This window comes from Eumetopias jubatus, unplaced genomic scaffold (assembly GCF_037043125.1).
Source record: "Eumetopias jubatus isolate StellerSeaLion01/CBP00866 unplaced genomic scaffold, mEumJub1_p1.0 scaffold_3, whole genome shotgun sequence".
Lineage (NCBI taxonomy): Eukaryota > Metazoa > Chordata > Mammalia > Carnivora > Otariidae > Eumetopias > Eumetopias jubatus.
The window spans coordinates 164,115,224-164,130,241 of record NW_028274809.1 but is presented as its reverse complement, the minus strand read 5'-3'; the positions used below and the strand labels follow the sequence as shown (position 1 = coordinate 164,130,241).

The 15,018-nt window shown below is 32.4% G+C and overlaps 1 protein-coding gene across 11 annotated transcripts in view; it reads left to right on the top strand.

Annotated features, from left to right (window-relative positions):
* Positions 1 to 15,018, top strand: part of MYCBP2 (MYC binding protein 2) — a 262,122-nt gene that overhangs the window by 186,454 nt on the left and 60,650 nt on the right. For 7 of the 11 annotated variants that reach the window (XM_028106119.2, XM_028106120.2, XM_028106118.2 and 4 more), the window contains 4 exons: positions 356 to 577; positions 1,452 to 1,584; positions 5,134 to 5,256; positions 7,941 to 8,120. In XM_028106119.2, the coding sequence (XP_027961920.1) occupies positions 356 to 577; positions 1,452 to 1,584; positions 5,134 to 5,256; positions 7,941 to 8,120 (658 nt within the window). The remainder of the gene's footprint in view (positions 1 to 355; positions 578 to 1,451; positions 1,585 to 5,133; positions 5,257 to 7,940; positions 8,121 to 15,018) is intronic. The other 4 variants (XM_028106117.2, XM_028106116.2, XM_028106122.2 and 1 more) reach the window with 2 other exon arrangements.

The following is a 15,018-nucleotide window of genomic DNA, read 5'->3' as shown; positions in this document are numbered from 1 at the left end:
TGTGGTTCACAGAGTATACTTTTTTGTTGTTCCTACTGTTTAATATTTCGTTAGAAGATAAAAATAAAATCAAGTACTACCATATTTCTTAAACTGTGGTGGGCAAAACCAGAGGTTCATTTGCTCTCCCACTAACTTTTCTTTTCTTCACCTCTATTTTAAGTATTATTCAACATTGAAAAACTGAAAGATTCTTTAGTAGTGGTATTAATGTATATATTTCTGTTATTTTTGGATATGTATTCTCTTGTTTGATAGTATTATAGACTTGCTGTAAAAGCTATTAATAAGAGGATGGCAAAAGTGATAATAGATTGTATTTTGTTTATTTTTTTTTTCCTATTCAAATTTTCAGGAACCTAAAACTAATACTGATGACTTTTTCAAAGATATAAACTGCTGCCCACAGGAAGCCACAATGCAAGAACAAGATATGCCGTTCTTGCGAGGAGGGCCAGGCATGTACAAGGTAGTGAAGACGGGACCTTCCGGTCACAACATCAGAAGCTGCCCTAACCTTAGAGGTATCCCAATTGGAATGTTAGTTCTGGGAAACAAAGTCAAAGCAGTGGGAGAGGTATGGATTCTTGTAGCTTCATGACTTCTAAATTATTCCTTTTTAATATAATACAACGAGAGCATCTCTTTCTTCCAAAGGTTACCATTTCCATCCCAGGTTTTTAAATGTTAATGTTCTTTATCTTTACTTGTATTACAAATATTACTAACATAATTTTTCTGTGTTTCTTTTTTAAGTAATTTTTTTCTCATAATTATCCTTGTGAAAACAATATTTATAATAACAAAATGATTTGTATTGTATATATGAATGTTTGGTATGTGCATATATCTTTTCATTATTACAAATGTACAGTAACATCATGGATTAACAGCACTTTAAAATATTTGCTATGAGTTGGTATGGAGATGTAATACATACAAAGAGTTTCATTTCTTTGTTCCCATTTATGTGTCTCACTGAAGTCCTGAGCAAATAAAATTACTTTTCAGTCAACTGCGGCATTTGCCTCAGCCAATGAGCTTGAAGATGTAGTGTGTCATGCTATTTCTCAGCGTCAGGGTCATTTTCGGGTTGTATTATAGACATGACCAATCTAAATAATAGTTTGCCGTGTTAGGACATTTTAGGTGCCAAAAAGAAAAAACGAGAGAGTGCCACCTGTTTTGGGGTAATGTTTAAAGTTACTTAGGGATTATCCTGTGCCTTAAAAATTATTACTTTTACCAAAGTCATAAATAAGCAGTATTTTACAGAACTTTTTATTGATTTCTGTCTTACCTCAGGCTGTGGTCTTAATTTCAGAAACTAATTTCATGGTAAAACTTTCGGAATGATTACCCTATTCAAACACTTAAACTTGTTGCTGGTTTTCAGCCTGAGTGCCCTGAAAGAATCAAGCGAATCAATCATGCTTTTTGTTATGTACTAGGTAACCAATTCTGAAGGTGCGTGGGTGCAGCTGGATAAGAACAGCATGGTAGAGTTCTGTGAGAGTGATGAAGGAGAGGCCTGGTCCTTAGCTAGAGACAGAGGCGGAAACCAGTACCTCCGACATGAAGATGGCAAGTTGGCTTAAATTTGTGATTTATTCTGATTAACCTTTGAAATGCAGAAGTAAACAGCTTTTTTGTGTGTTTATTTTTTAGGTAAAAAGCAAAACTATAGGTTAAAATCTTAAAATTGTTAACATTTGTTTGTAAAATAATGGATAGTGAATGAATGCACCCCGTAAGAAGAGAATTAAAAGAAAATATGGAACATATGAATCCATCTTTGAAAACCATGCTTTTTATTTCATTGATGTGGATTCATATGACTCATTATTCTGTGCCAGTCCAGGGCTGAATGTTTTACCCTTTCTGCCACTAAATGGAAGTCCACTTTTCAAACCATCAATCATAGTACTTCTCCCAGGCAATTTCATTTGATTGAATTTTGTCTCAGAATAGGAGCATTGGATGAATGCATAGCATCTTTTGGAGCATTCCTATTTTGTTGTTACAGTTTCAGCTTTCAACTTTATCTTTTTCAGTGACGATCTCATTTAATAAAAGACTTTCCTTATTGTCCCCCTCTCTTCATTCTCCTGTGGGCAAAAACATGGTTCTTCCAAGTTCAGACCATGTCATCGCTTGGGTGAAGCTTTAACTGCTCCTGACTAAGAAATCTGTGTTCCCAAAGAACTATATTCACCACTAGACAAAACTGATATTATACTGAAGTTAATTTTTATATCTTTAAAACTAGATTGTGAGTCCCATGTGGACAGGCACAGGGTTTTTAATCTTTGTATTCCTCATTCTGAAACAGTTTTGGTACATATTAATTGCATACTAAGTTTTGTAAATACAAGTTGAGTCACAAAAATATTAGGACATCAGAATAAATGGGTAAGTCAAGCATAGATTTTATTCCAAATCCCAAAACTTACAGGAAAAGGTCAGATAAATAAAAGAACACGCGTATTTATCCAAAAGAGAATAAATTCACAGTATTTATTGTCCAAGAGGTAATATGGCCATAAGTATAGATTTTTTTAAATTGGAAACCTCATGAATGACAGAGTACATCTAGATATATTAATATTATACATTAAACAATTCTCCTTTTTTTTTTTCCTCACAACAAGCCTGTGTGATAATTTATATAATCTTCATTTTACAGCTAAGGAAACTAAAGGTCACAGAATTTAAAATGACTTCCCTATGGTTATATAGCTGGATATATGGGAGATGTAAGACCTGAGCCAGAATCTTCATTTGTATTTGAGATGCTGTGCTCATTGCACCATACCACCCTGTGTCAGTAGTCAGTGAATAGAATTTGAGAACCTACTACCTTCCTTGTCTTTACACACACTTTTTATAGTCAGAGATGATGTGGTTATAAAATAATGTTCTGAAATGGCATAACCATCCTTCATTTGTTGTGAGAATGACAAAGGGTTCACGATGTAAATCAGACATTTTACAAAATAACCTTCCCATTTATAATATACTTATGTACATACTACAAGTTCAGAAACTCTTAAACATTTCCACTATATAGGAATATTTAGATATAAATGAAAATACCTAAAGTGAGATCAGCTTTATAGAAGACATAGTTAAATAATATGAGAATAGTTTAGGTAACTAGCAAAGGACCTTCCTAGCTTATAATTATTTTAACTGGCAATATAGCCTAATGTGTAAGAGTGGACTCCAGAGCTGGACTGCTTGAATACAAATACCAGCTCTGCAGCTTTTCAGTAGTGTGACCTTGGCCGAATTACCTAACATCTCTGTGTTTGAGTTTTCTCATTTACAAAATGAAAATACTTTGTAAGTTCGATATGAAAGCTACATGAACAAATAATAACATAAAGCCAGCAGATGGTAAGGTTAGCTGTTATTAAAATGTAAAATGCCGTCTATACTAAAAAGACTGACTTTTAAATGGGGAATTTTATTTCTATATACTTAGAAGGTAGAAGGTTCTTCTTAGAAGGTAGAAGGTTCTTCTTAGATAAAATGCTTCTTAAATTAAATTAGGATATTGTTTCTGCTAAGAAAGATATTCTGCCCTAAAAGCAGAAGTTGAAATTTCTCTCTGCCATCACTTAATGGTCCTTTGCTCTTTTAATACATATATATTTGATCATAATGTGATTCTTAAATTAACATTAAGACCTGGGGTGATCAGGAAAAAAGTGATAAGTTGGTGCCTTAAAATCACTAAGATTAGTTGATAATTGTATCCGAATAGTCTGCTCATTGGTATTAGTAACTGTATCTAATATGGAAAATATGGAAGTAAGAGGATTTGGCACTATAGCAATTTATATGAGGTGTAGTATAAGTAAAACAAAATTTTCCTCTTGTTAAAATTCTTTATATCTGTAAGTAAAGCTACTAGGCAAAGTTACTGCTTGGTTAAAAACAGAGTTCATACTTGGTGCTGAGACCATCCTGAGTCTGAGACCATGCTGAGGTTTTAAGAGTGATGCCATCTTTCCCATTCAGATTAGTGTTCATGGGTTATTTTCCAGAAGAGATATTCCACTGCTGAGATCTCTCATACTCAAGAGTATTGCCTAAGGGAAGTGCTGGGGTTGATTTCTTGAAAAGAGTCTAGAAATGTAAGTGAAGGGGTAGACATACAGTACCAGTGGTACAGCAGGATTCTGATTCACAGGGAGGAAGAATACTCCACCACCTTCTTCTAGTTCCATTTTCTCTTTAAAGAGATCGTAGCTTTTAAAAAATATACTCAAAATTTTCATTATTCATTATGTTACTTTGATGGAATACTTTTTTTCTCCTTTTTTACCTTTTATTTTGCCTTTTTTTTTAAGCTGGCATTAATATAGCTACTGAATTATGGCATTAGTTTTTTAGTATTATACAGAATCTTATGGCCACTTGATTGATAATAGAGAATAACTTTGCTTATTAATTATGTTGTAAAACAAATAAAATATTTGCCTTTTTTTCATGAAATAGGAATTCTGATATATTTATTGACTTGAGCATGTGCAAATAGCTCTGATTACATGACTTGGTTTATCATCCTTTCGTTTTGGGGAAAATGGCCTTCTATAATAAGTAAAAATAAGTTAAAAGTTAAATTTTCCACAATTTTTATATTCAGAATTTAAATTATTTTATATATTAGTACTCAAATAGAAAAAAGTACCATATAGTTAGACATTTTTAAGACTTTACTATTTGAGTACTAATATATAAAATATTTTAATTTCTGGTTTATAGGATACACATTTTTATTTTATAAAATACTCTTGTATAAATTTGTTACAAATTTGAGTTCCTGGTCCAAAAATGTTAGTATACATTCAGTGATGTATCCAGCCACAGTAAAAGTAAATTGGCTCCATAAGAGCATATCCAGTTTCTAAGTTTCACTGTGTATTTGATAAATGAAAACAAAGATTTGCCATTTACGTTGTCAAGTGTCAATGACTCTAATTGTTAGACTTATTATTAAATCTAAATGTGAGGTTATTTTAAAATCTAACCATTATAAAATCCTTCTTGGCCACTCTCTCTTTATTCTGTGAATAGGGAATAGCACATAAGAAACTAATGTTATAGCTGTGCCTTTTATTATAGAACAAGTTCTTCTGGATCAAAATTCTCAGACTCCTCCTCCAAGCCCTTTCTCAGTGCAAGCTTTTAATAAAGGGGCAAGTTGTAGCGCCCAAGGATTTGATTATGGACTTGGAAATAATAAAGGTAGGTTTTCGAAAGTGAGTCTTTTACCTACTCAACTTTAATATTTTTTATTACCTTCTCTTTTACCCATTTTTGTTACTGTTCACCCACAAAACTTTATTAAGTTTCCTGGAAAACTAACAATCAAAATGTTTGCAAAAGCATTGTTTTTACATTACCATTTTTAACAGTTTCAGCTTAACGTTTTATAGGAGTTCTTGATTATTTGCTCTTAAAGATATTCACTTGGAATTCACATCATAAAGATTCTGTGACACTATATCTAGTAAAAGAACTATTGTTTTTATCATCTACTTATTATTAAGAGTAGTGTTAATGAGCAAAAAAAGAACCTTCCAAAATGATCATGTAAAATCAAAACGTTTTAAGTAATATTACACATCAGCCTTATTACATATGTGCGGTTTTGAATGTCTAACCAAGTTATCTTAGTTAATTTAAAATTACATGAAACGAATGATATCTTTGGGTTTGGTATGTATAATGAAATCAGAAAGTTGTGAAAAGAAAAACAAAAGCCCTAAGCCAAAGAATATAAAATGTGTGTAGCTGTTTTGGGCTGCAATATTAGAAGAGACCAATATCATGGACAATCCAAACAATAATTATTTCAGAATAATTTATACCTGAATTTCATCTAAAATTGTATTTGTATCTAAATTCAGACACATTCCTGTTCCTTTCTATGTACCTGATCCTGACTCCTTTCCTAAATCAGCATATCATCAGCAAGTAGCATACAGTTGGATGACGGGTAGAAGGGACAAGATAGCCTATGGGGGAATAATTTTACTTTAAAATGTTATCTACACTAATTCATAGGATTTGATTTCAAGGAACAAAGACAGTGTCATTAGACCTGACTTGCAGAGCAAGTGAAATAATGAAATAGTCAACAAGATGCAAAATGACATCAGTATAGAGGAAATACTCAATTTAAAACAAAACCACACTTTGTGCGATACCTTTATTGCTTTCCACAAAGTATTCATATGAAGGAAGCCTAGCTACAAGATTTCTTTTTGGCTTTTCCTACTCTTGTTATGTTGGTCTATCCTACAGGCTTGGAGATACCTGCTTGTTTATTTTTGGTAGGTTAGATTTCAACTAAGTTGAGCTAGATCTTCATACTTAAGTAGGGTAAATGCTTTGTGGTGTTTTCTTCATGTCCCTTTCTCTCTCCCATTATTGATTCCTAAATTAAAATCTCAGCATTTACTTATCACTACTATGCTTTGTTAATAATCCGTTTTAAAGCCATGTTTAATTCAAATTGTATGCTGTCAATCTCTAAAATGTCTAAATTGTACTGGTGGCTATCACTTTAAATCAGTCTTTAAAATATAATTTATTAAAACATCATAGGAATATAAACCAACTTTTCAGAGCCAAACATTGCTGAGAACATTTGTTATTAAGTAGAAATATTAAAGTATTACTTTCTAAAAGTGTGATTCTGCTAATACTGTTCAGAAGTGGCATGTACTTGTTAGTAGGCTTTTTAAATATTTACATGGTGCAAAGGAATATTAAGAAATTTAAATCTAATTAAATATATCTAACCTTTGTTTATGAACTTAACCTTTAACAGTAATTCCCATTTTCTTTAACTTTTTATACTGTCCCAAGTTCAAGAAATTGTTTTTTGCAAAAATTCTGTATTCTTAATTCTAAATAATTCTTCATAATCTCTAAAATCCTTTCTGTAACTACAGCGTAAGTTTTTGAACAGTAGGCATGTAGCTATGTACACGGTTCTTTCCATATAAGTCTTTTCCTTCTTGCTGCTTCATTTAAAGTTTTCACTTAAAAAACTTTACTTATATTTAGGGACTGGAAAGGTACTGTTTTCCAGTTTCTGCATCAGCTAGTCTAGATATGTTTTTTCTTCTGCTCTTTTTCAGCATCATATAAACTATTTAATATGCATAATCTTATAAAGGAGGAGCTAAGGATCATCCATCTAATTATATTGTTTCATATTTTTAAAAATATTTATCTATAAAAGTCCTTTGTATTTAATTTTAAGGAAAAATGCCTGAATTCATATTTTAGATACTATTCAAATCAGATAGCTCATACTCCTTTTTATCTTATAGGTCTTACAGATTTTTATATTATTCATCCAAGCAAAGGAGTTCATGCTTTAAGAAGTATAATTTCTTGGCAGGAACCACTTAAAAAAAAGAAAATATTAATTTATTAACTAAATGTAAATATATTACTAAGTTAATAACATATGCTTTGCCTCCCTTCAATTCTACATTTTCTTAAAAACCTTTTCATATTTGCTTATTTTCTGCATGAAGTGTACTGCATATGAGGCAGGGTTATTTAGTCATTTGTTAGGTATTACGTAGAAGACATCGTTTACTTAGATCTTCATTTACACTTGTATGATATTGAGTCAACTTATCTATCATAGATTCTTCATGGACTCTGAATTCTCCCATGCTGCTGCTCAATGTTGTATAAGAATTTACATGAATTTGTTTTTGTAGGTGGGCTGTTATATAAGATTATTAAAACAACTTGCAACATTTGGTCCCTAACTTGAGGATAACAAACACCAGCTTCCACTCATTTCTGAATTGGCATAGTTTTATTTAGTGTTTAACTTTATCTGAATGTCATAAACACCATATTCTTTGCCATTTTGGATGTTAATTAATAACAAGTTGTAGTTTTGACTGTTTTGCCCACTGCAGGTGACCAACTGAGTGCCATATTGAATTCCATTCAGTCACGGCCCAATCTCCCAGCTCCTTCCATCTTTGATCAAGCTGCAAAACCTCCCTCTTCCCTAGTCCACAGCCCATTTGTGTTCGGACAGCCCCTTTCCTTCCAGCAGCCTCAGCTTCAGAGTAAGTTTGTCAGCCTTACCTGCCTCATCAAGCCATTTCTGAAGCTTTGTTCTGAGTTGTTTATCAGTTACTAATTATTTATCAACTCACTTGACTGGTTTTATTTAATGAGGATGTTATCCCTTCCCACATTTTTGAAGCTTAATTTAAGCTGTTTTGAGCTAAGACATTCTGCAGCTAAGACATAAGTTTTTTAACCACACCTTTTTTATTAAGTATAGTTTTTGAAGTATGACTGTTATGCTCTCTATTCTAATTCCAGCATAAGCAAATACATACAATAAAGCATGTTAAGAAAAACCTATTTTATTTAAGTTTTTCTTCTACAATATGCATGACTATGCTAAGCATCAGTTATAGAGATAACTTTCATTGTTTTACACTGGATCTTTATTACTGAGCGATGCCCCAAGAGAATAAACCTATTTCACTCTACAAGTGGGTGGAGGAGAGGTGGTACTGGGCAAGTTTGTTTCTTTTAAATGAATTTGGTATCTGTGAAATGTATAGCAACTTTAGGTTTCCAGATTTTCTCAAATTGTTGTTTCCTCTCTTGCTTTTTATTTTTGTTCTTCTTCTTCTTTTTGTTTCTAATATGTTAAAGTGATCATTTGATTTTAGCTCTGCCTTCTAGGATTGCTCTTGCCGTTCATCCAGGATAGTAACTCACATTGATCTGGAAAATAGACCCAAACAAATTATACTTAACAGAGTGTTCTTTTTTCTTAATAACCTCCTGAGGCTTCCACATAGACATCTCAAAGCTTCTTGCAGTATGACAACAATATGTTCTTCTTGGCCTTCAGTTCATATATCAGCCATACAATATATTGACACACTCACTGAATGAGGTAGTTTATGAAAGTCCCAGCTCATGCAAATGTTACTTGTTATGATATTATTATCTATGTTAGAGTATATAGGAGTATAAGCGTTTCTAGGATTGCACTATATACATTAAGCAAGTTTAATGAAATTAAGTAATTTAGAAATATAAGTAATATCAATTTCTAGCCAGTCATTTTCTTTATATATGTATAATATTCACTTGATTGTCTCTTAAAAGAAGAATTTCAAGGAAATATAAGTGTCATGTGTGTGAAATAGTTTTTTCCTTCCTTGGTAAGCATTATAGAAGGAAAGAGAAGTGACAACTTAGCTTACTCATTTTATGGAGCAACATCTTTTTTTATGTTTATATGTGCCCAGATTACAAGAAGGTTGAAAAGTAAAGACAAGGGAAAAAACAAAAATGAAAAAAATCATGATCAGTTTAGGTAGAAAATCCATATTAGATATAAAATTATAAACAAGAAATTACCCTGATAATGTCATAGCCACAGCAGACAAGAGAAGAAGTAAGGATATTTTTGTTCACCCAAAGGGTCATTGCAAGTCTTCTAAAAAAAAAAAAAAAAAAAATTGTAATTATTGTTTTTGCTTTACCAAATTATTTAATAAAATATTTCAAAATATAAAGACCCTAATAAAATCAGATTTGTCTCTCCCAAAGGATAGTAGGTTTCCAACTGACATTGTATCAAAATAATTTTATGCATCTTGTGTCTGGGTGTTATCAGTACCACTTCTTCCTTCACCATCTTGGAGCAAATTTGAAATCATGGCCTAGACATATCTCAGTTACCAGTTTTCTGAATCATTGCTTGCCTGTACTCCAACAATGGGAATTACTTAAATCTTTCTTCTAAACCTCTTAGTCTCATCAGAATATCATTGAAGTCTGACTTCCAAATTCCACAAACCAGAATTCTTAAATTTTTAGCATGACTAAAAACAGTACGGAATCTAAAAATAGTTTTAATGTTTTGGAAATAAATTAGAATGGCCTTAATCACATCATATTAAGAAAATTAAATATGGCAGAGTCCTTATTGTTAAGACTACCTGAGTAGGGTATTCTTTCCTGAACGTCACTGCTATCATCACACCAGCAGTTCACCTTGCTTTAGAAGATGACTATGTATTGAATTTCCCATTACTAATTAGTAAAATGAGAATCATTTCTCATACTTTTGTGATTCTAAAACATGTATAGAAGACTATATTTACTAATTTTTGCTTATACTGGTAGTCACCGTTATGTACTAAACGCTGTATTTAAGCACTTTAATACATCCTCATTTAATCATTTAAGATAATGTCCCCATCTTACAAATAAAGAAACAGAAACTTACGATAAATGATTTTCCCTAGAAACACCTACAGTAAAATGGTAGAGCCAGAATGTGAGGCCAGTCCTACTGACTACAAAGACCATGTTTTAAATATTCACCTTTTTTGGGGGGCGCCTGGGTGGCTTAGTTGTTAAGCGTCTGCCTTCGACTCAGGTCATGATCCCAGGGTCCTGGGATTGAGGCCCGCATCAGGCTCCCTACTTGCTGCGAAGCCTGCTTCTCCCTCTCCCACTCCCCCTGCTGTGTTCCCTCCCTCACTGTTTCTCTCTGTCAAATAAATAAATAAAATCTTAAAAAAAAAACTTTTCTTTTTTAATAAATAAATAAATATTCACCTTTTTGTACTGATAAGTAATGCTACCAAAACTGGCCTTTAATATGTGTGGGTTTTGTTTTTTTTTAAGATTTATTCATTTATTTGTGAGAGAGCAAGTGGGAGTGCGTGGGGGGAGGTGCTGATGGAGAGAGAACCTCAGACAGACTCCATGCTGAGTGCAGAGCCTGATGCAGAGCTCAGTCTCACAACCCTAAGATCATAACCTGAGCCGAAACCAAGAGTCAGACACTTTAACCGACTGTGCCACCCAGGTGCCCCAATATGTGTTTTTAAAATTTCTGACTACATTTGTTTTATCATCTAGAATATTAGTTTTGTTTAGATTCGTTATTTTTTCCTTTATAGTTTAATTTTAAAAGAATGCAAAAGAGTTGGAAAGGAAAAAAAGATTTCCTAAATGTCATAACTCAAGTTCCCAGTTAAGTAAACAAGCTCTACGTAGACACACGTAAACTGCCCCACATGTTAACTTTACCTAGAATTTCTGTGAGTGCTATTATCAATAATTCTTTAGGTTGTTTTGTTCCTGAGGCATAATTTTTCACTAATATTTGGAATTGATATTTATTCTGGTACATTAAATTAATTTGATAATTTTTGAAATTAACAAAATTATATATATACACAAATTATTTCAACTGTTATTGTAGTGAAATAGAATAATTACAGAAATAAAATTACAAATTTCCCTTGTCTTATGCGTGGATAGGCATGAGAGAGAGAGAAGTGTGCATATAGGCTTTTTCTTTACTGTTCTATAATTTACTTTTTTATTTCAAATAATTTTTGTAATTTTTAGAGTTGGTAAGCAGTTTTGCAATGAGGTTCTAGTGAACTGAGGTGGAGAATGCTATCTCTGCCTGCTTTCTGTAAGAATATCACACTGCTTATTTTCACTGTCTACACATTCGTTTTTGAAAACATCATTTTCTGTCCTATAGCCCCTGACCAGTTCTTACACATCATAGGCATTGAAGGAATATTTATTGACTGTAAATGCCTAAGATGATCCCTTTCTTCAGTGTAAACCATGAATTTAAGGTCATGTATTTCTTGTTATTTTATGCTAGATATTCCAGTATTTACTCAGTGTACAGCTTAAAAGAAGAGGAAGAATATTTCAATACTAATTAAAACCGCTATAATATGATGATATGGTGTCTAATGTACTGTTATGTTAATTCTGAGTTTATACTTAAGCATGATCCTCCAACTGAGAAACTATTCCAAATGACTGTGTTTAATATGGGCATTTTATATCTACTGTACAGGATGCTAAATAGTTTGTTTTTATTTTTCTTGTAGAAAAAATGATAATGAAGACAATTTACTATTCTCCCAGGCATTTTAACCATGTAACATGTAACATATATTATTTTGTTATTATTTGTTATGTTATCTGTTATTTTGACAGGACTTTCAAGCCCAGATAGGAAACCTCAAGGTTACCTTGCAACAAGAGTTTTTCTATTACACCTGTATGTCACATTCTTAAATGAGACCAAAATTTGCTAAATGTAACTAAAAAAGTCCTCTTGAGTACCTGCATGCATATTTATTTACATTTGAGGATACTAATATAAAGCATTGTGTTTATTTAGCTTATAGAGGTGAAGTGATGGAAAGACTTAAATTTCCTCTCCAGCCACTTACTAGCTTTATTTAGTTGGGTTACTTGACACATCTGAGCCCTGTTTACCCCATCCATAAACTGGGGTGCCCAGTAAATGTTATCTGAGGGTATTATTATTATTGCCTTCTGATGCAAGCAGTTAACATCTCTTATGCACCAAGGAAGGTTGGAAGAAATCACAGCCAGAGAGAGAGCAGTTTTATTCTCAGTGTGGAAGGAGTGGCAAGAAAGAATTTGGAAAGGGACAATTGAGGTTTCCTAGCTACTCCTCAGTGTACATTTTACAGCATAACTTTATTATTTGTCTTGAGATTGATTCTTCATATAGTAACACTATTTTCAGATATTATGAATGTTAGTGTATAAAAGCCAGCTTTGTTTCCAAGACTGAGAGGTCCTTTCTATCCTGGATTGTAATCATACCACAAAATTTGTCCATTTGTTTACCTGCCTACCTTGAAGGTGTGGCACAGATGGAAACTTGGATTTATGTGCCTGCTCTCTTCTTCCTTCAAACATTATTATCTTCTCTAAAAGCCTTTTTGTGTTGGTTTCAGTTTTAGCTGTCTTTGTGCTACATAAGTTGTATCCTTCTTAAGACAATACATGGTTATCCTGAACCTGACCAAAGTGTCTGATATCTCTGATCGATAGTTACCATTTTTTGCTTTGCAACTAATAAGTTTGTGGAGAGCCAGATTTTTATTTTTTAGAGCATCCCCAGCTCTCTTGTGCCTCACATTATCGCTGAAGGAGTAATACTTAACCTTTTCATGGAGTTTTTTGAAGTTATTCTTTCTAAGGCCCAGGATACACACACATCAGATTTTGCTCAGAATTTTCCTATCTCAGCTGTCAAAAACTCTGAAATGATACACTTTTCCCTAATGTTATATCCCTTAACCATAGTTACTTGGAATTTACTATGTATTCAGTAATATGCTATGAGTATGTTTTATGCAGGTGCAGTTATGTCTAGAAGTTATTTAGAGACCCATTGTGTTTTGGGGGTTATATCCACCTTACAGATTTTCATCCATCTTCCTTCCAACTTTTTTATCATGTAGGTTAATGTTATATACTAATGAAAAGCCTGTTTCTGTTTTATCTTTCAGTTGGAAATTTTGTTCTAGCTTTCATTATTTTATAATTCATTTAGTATACTAACCTTTATGTGAATAAATTTTATTTCCTATTCCATTTCTTAAGCTCCTTTAGTATTCACATAATTCAGCTTTTTTCCTGATAAATTTACCAAGATTCTTGATTTTACCGATCATGCAGTGATACTGCATCTAAAGCTGTCTGTCCAGATAGCTACTAGCTAAGAGTTTGTAATTATTACTATCACCTTATTTTAAATCCTCCAAACTATTAATAGAAGTGGAAATAATTATTATACTTAATTATACTAATTGTTTTATCTGCATATTGTTCAGTTACTCACATCTTTTGACCAGGTTGAATGTTTAATTTATATATTATCTCAAGAACCAATAAACTAGTTTTTTTCTATTTTTAAAAATAGATAATTTTAAAATAATTTCCAGAATATCAAGTTAGACTTAACCATTTACTGCCTATGGAAGGTGTCTATACTGTCAAAAATATCTGAAGTTCTATTCAGAGCAGAATACAAATGTACAGTACTGGGATTTAAATCAGGTGAAGAAAGTCAGGAACACTGTCCCTGTTGTTCTACCATAAGCTCAATGAAATTTTATGATCATTGCTTATGAAGGATATATAGAATTAGATTTCTTTCTTATAATTTAAAAATATATATACGCACCAATGTAGGTATGTATAAGCATGGACAGAATACAGTGAAATTTAAGCATTGTCATAGGTTTATTTATAAAACTTCCTCAAATTCTTTCAAATATCTATGTTAGGGTTACATGTAGTAATTTTACTGAGACTATAAAATCCAATCCAAATCTCCTTAAGATTGAGAACTAGACGAGAAGCAAAAATAGATGCTGAAGACTATTTCTGCCAGTTATTTGTAGTCTCCTATAGCATGTTCTGTGGGAAAAAGTCCATCAATATTACTTCCCCTGTCTGAGTATCAGGCTAGTACATAGGCGATGTGATTAGACACCTGACCTCTCAGATATAATGTATTTCCAACATAGTGTCCTTTCTAATATTCCGTTTAACATTTCTGATCATTGCTTAATTGTTGATTTAACAATGAAAAGGAGTATATGCCACTTTTTAAATCCCAGAACTGCAGTTTTGTGTGCTGCCACCAGATGGTGACATATTCTTTGATTCTTCCAGTGTATGTTCCCAGTGACAAGGTCAAGGTTCTAATATTTACAGCAAAACCACAATTTGTCCTTGTTAAACTGAAACAAGAATGTTTTCCTTATTAAAAATTAAAGTTATACTGCTTTTTTATTATCAGTACCTAAGGAGTAATTTTTTTAAGTACAGTTTACAGTGAACTCAGAGTTGCTGTGATCAGAAAATGAACTAAGTTCCCCAGGGAACTTAATAGTCGGGATCCAAAACAAAGAAAACAAAGAATAAATGACACATAAAGAACCGTATTGTTAATAAAGGGATATTTTATACTAAACACACAACATTGACTTCAAATAAATGTTGGAGAAAAATCCCGTTTTTTTATATTGTTTTAATACTCTCTTTAGTGAACTATATATTGCACCCAAAATAATCAGAATTCCACAGAGGCAAATTTAATAATTGGTTGTTTTTCCTATA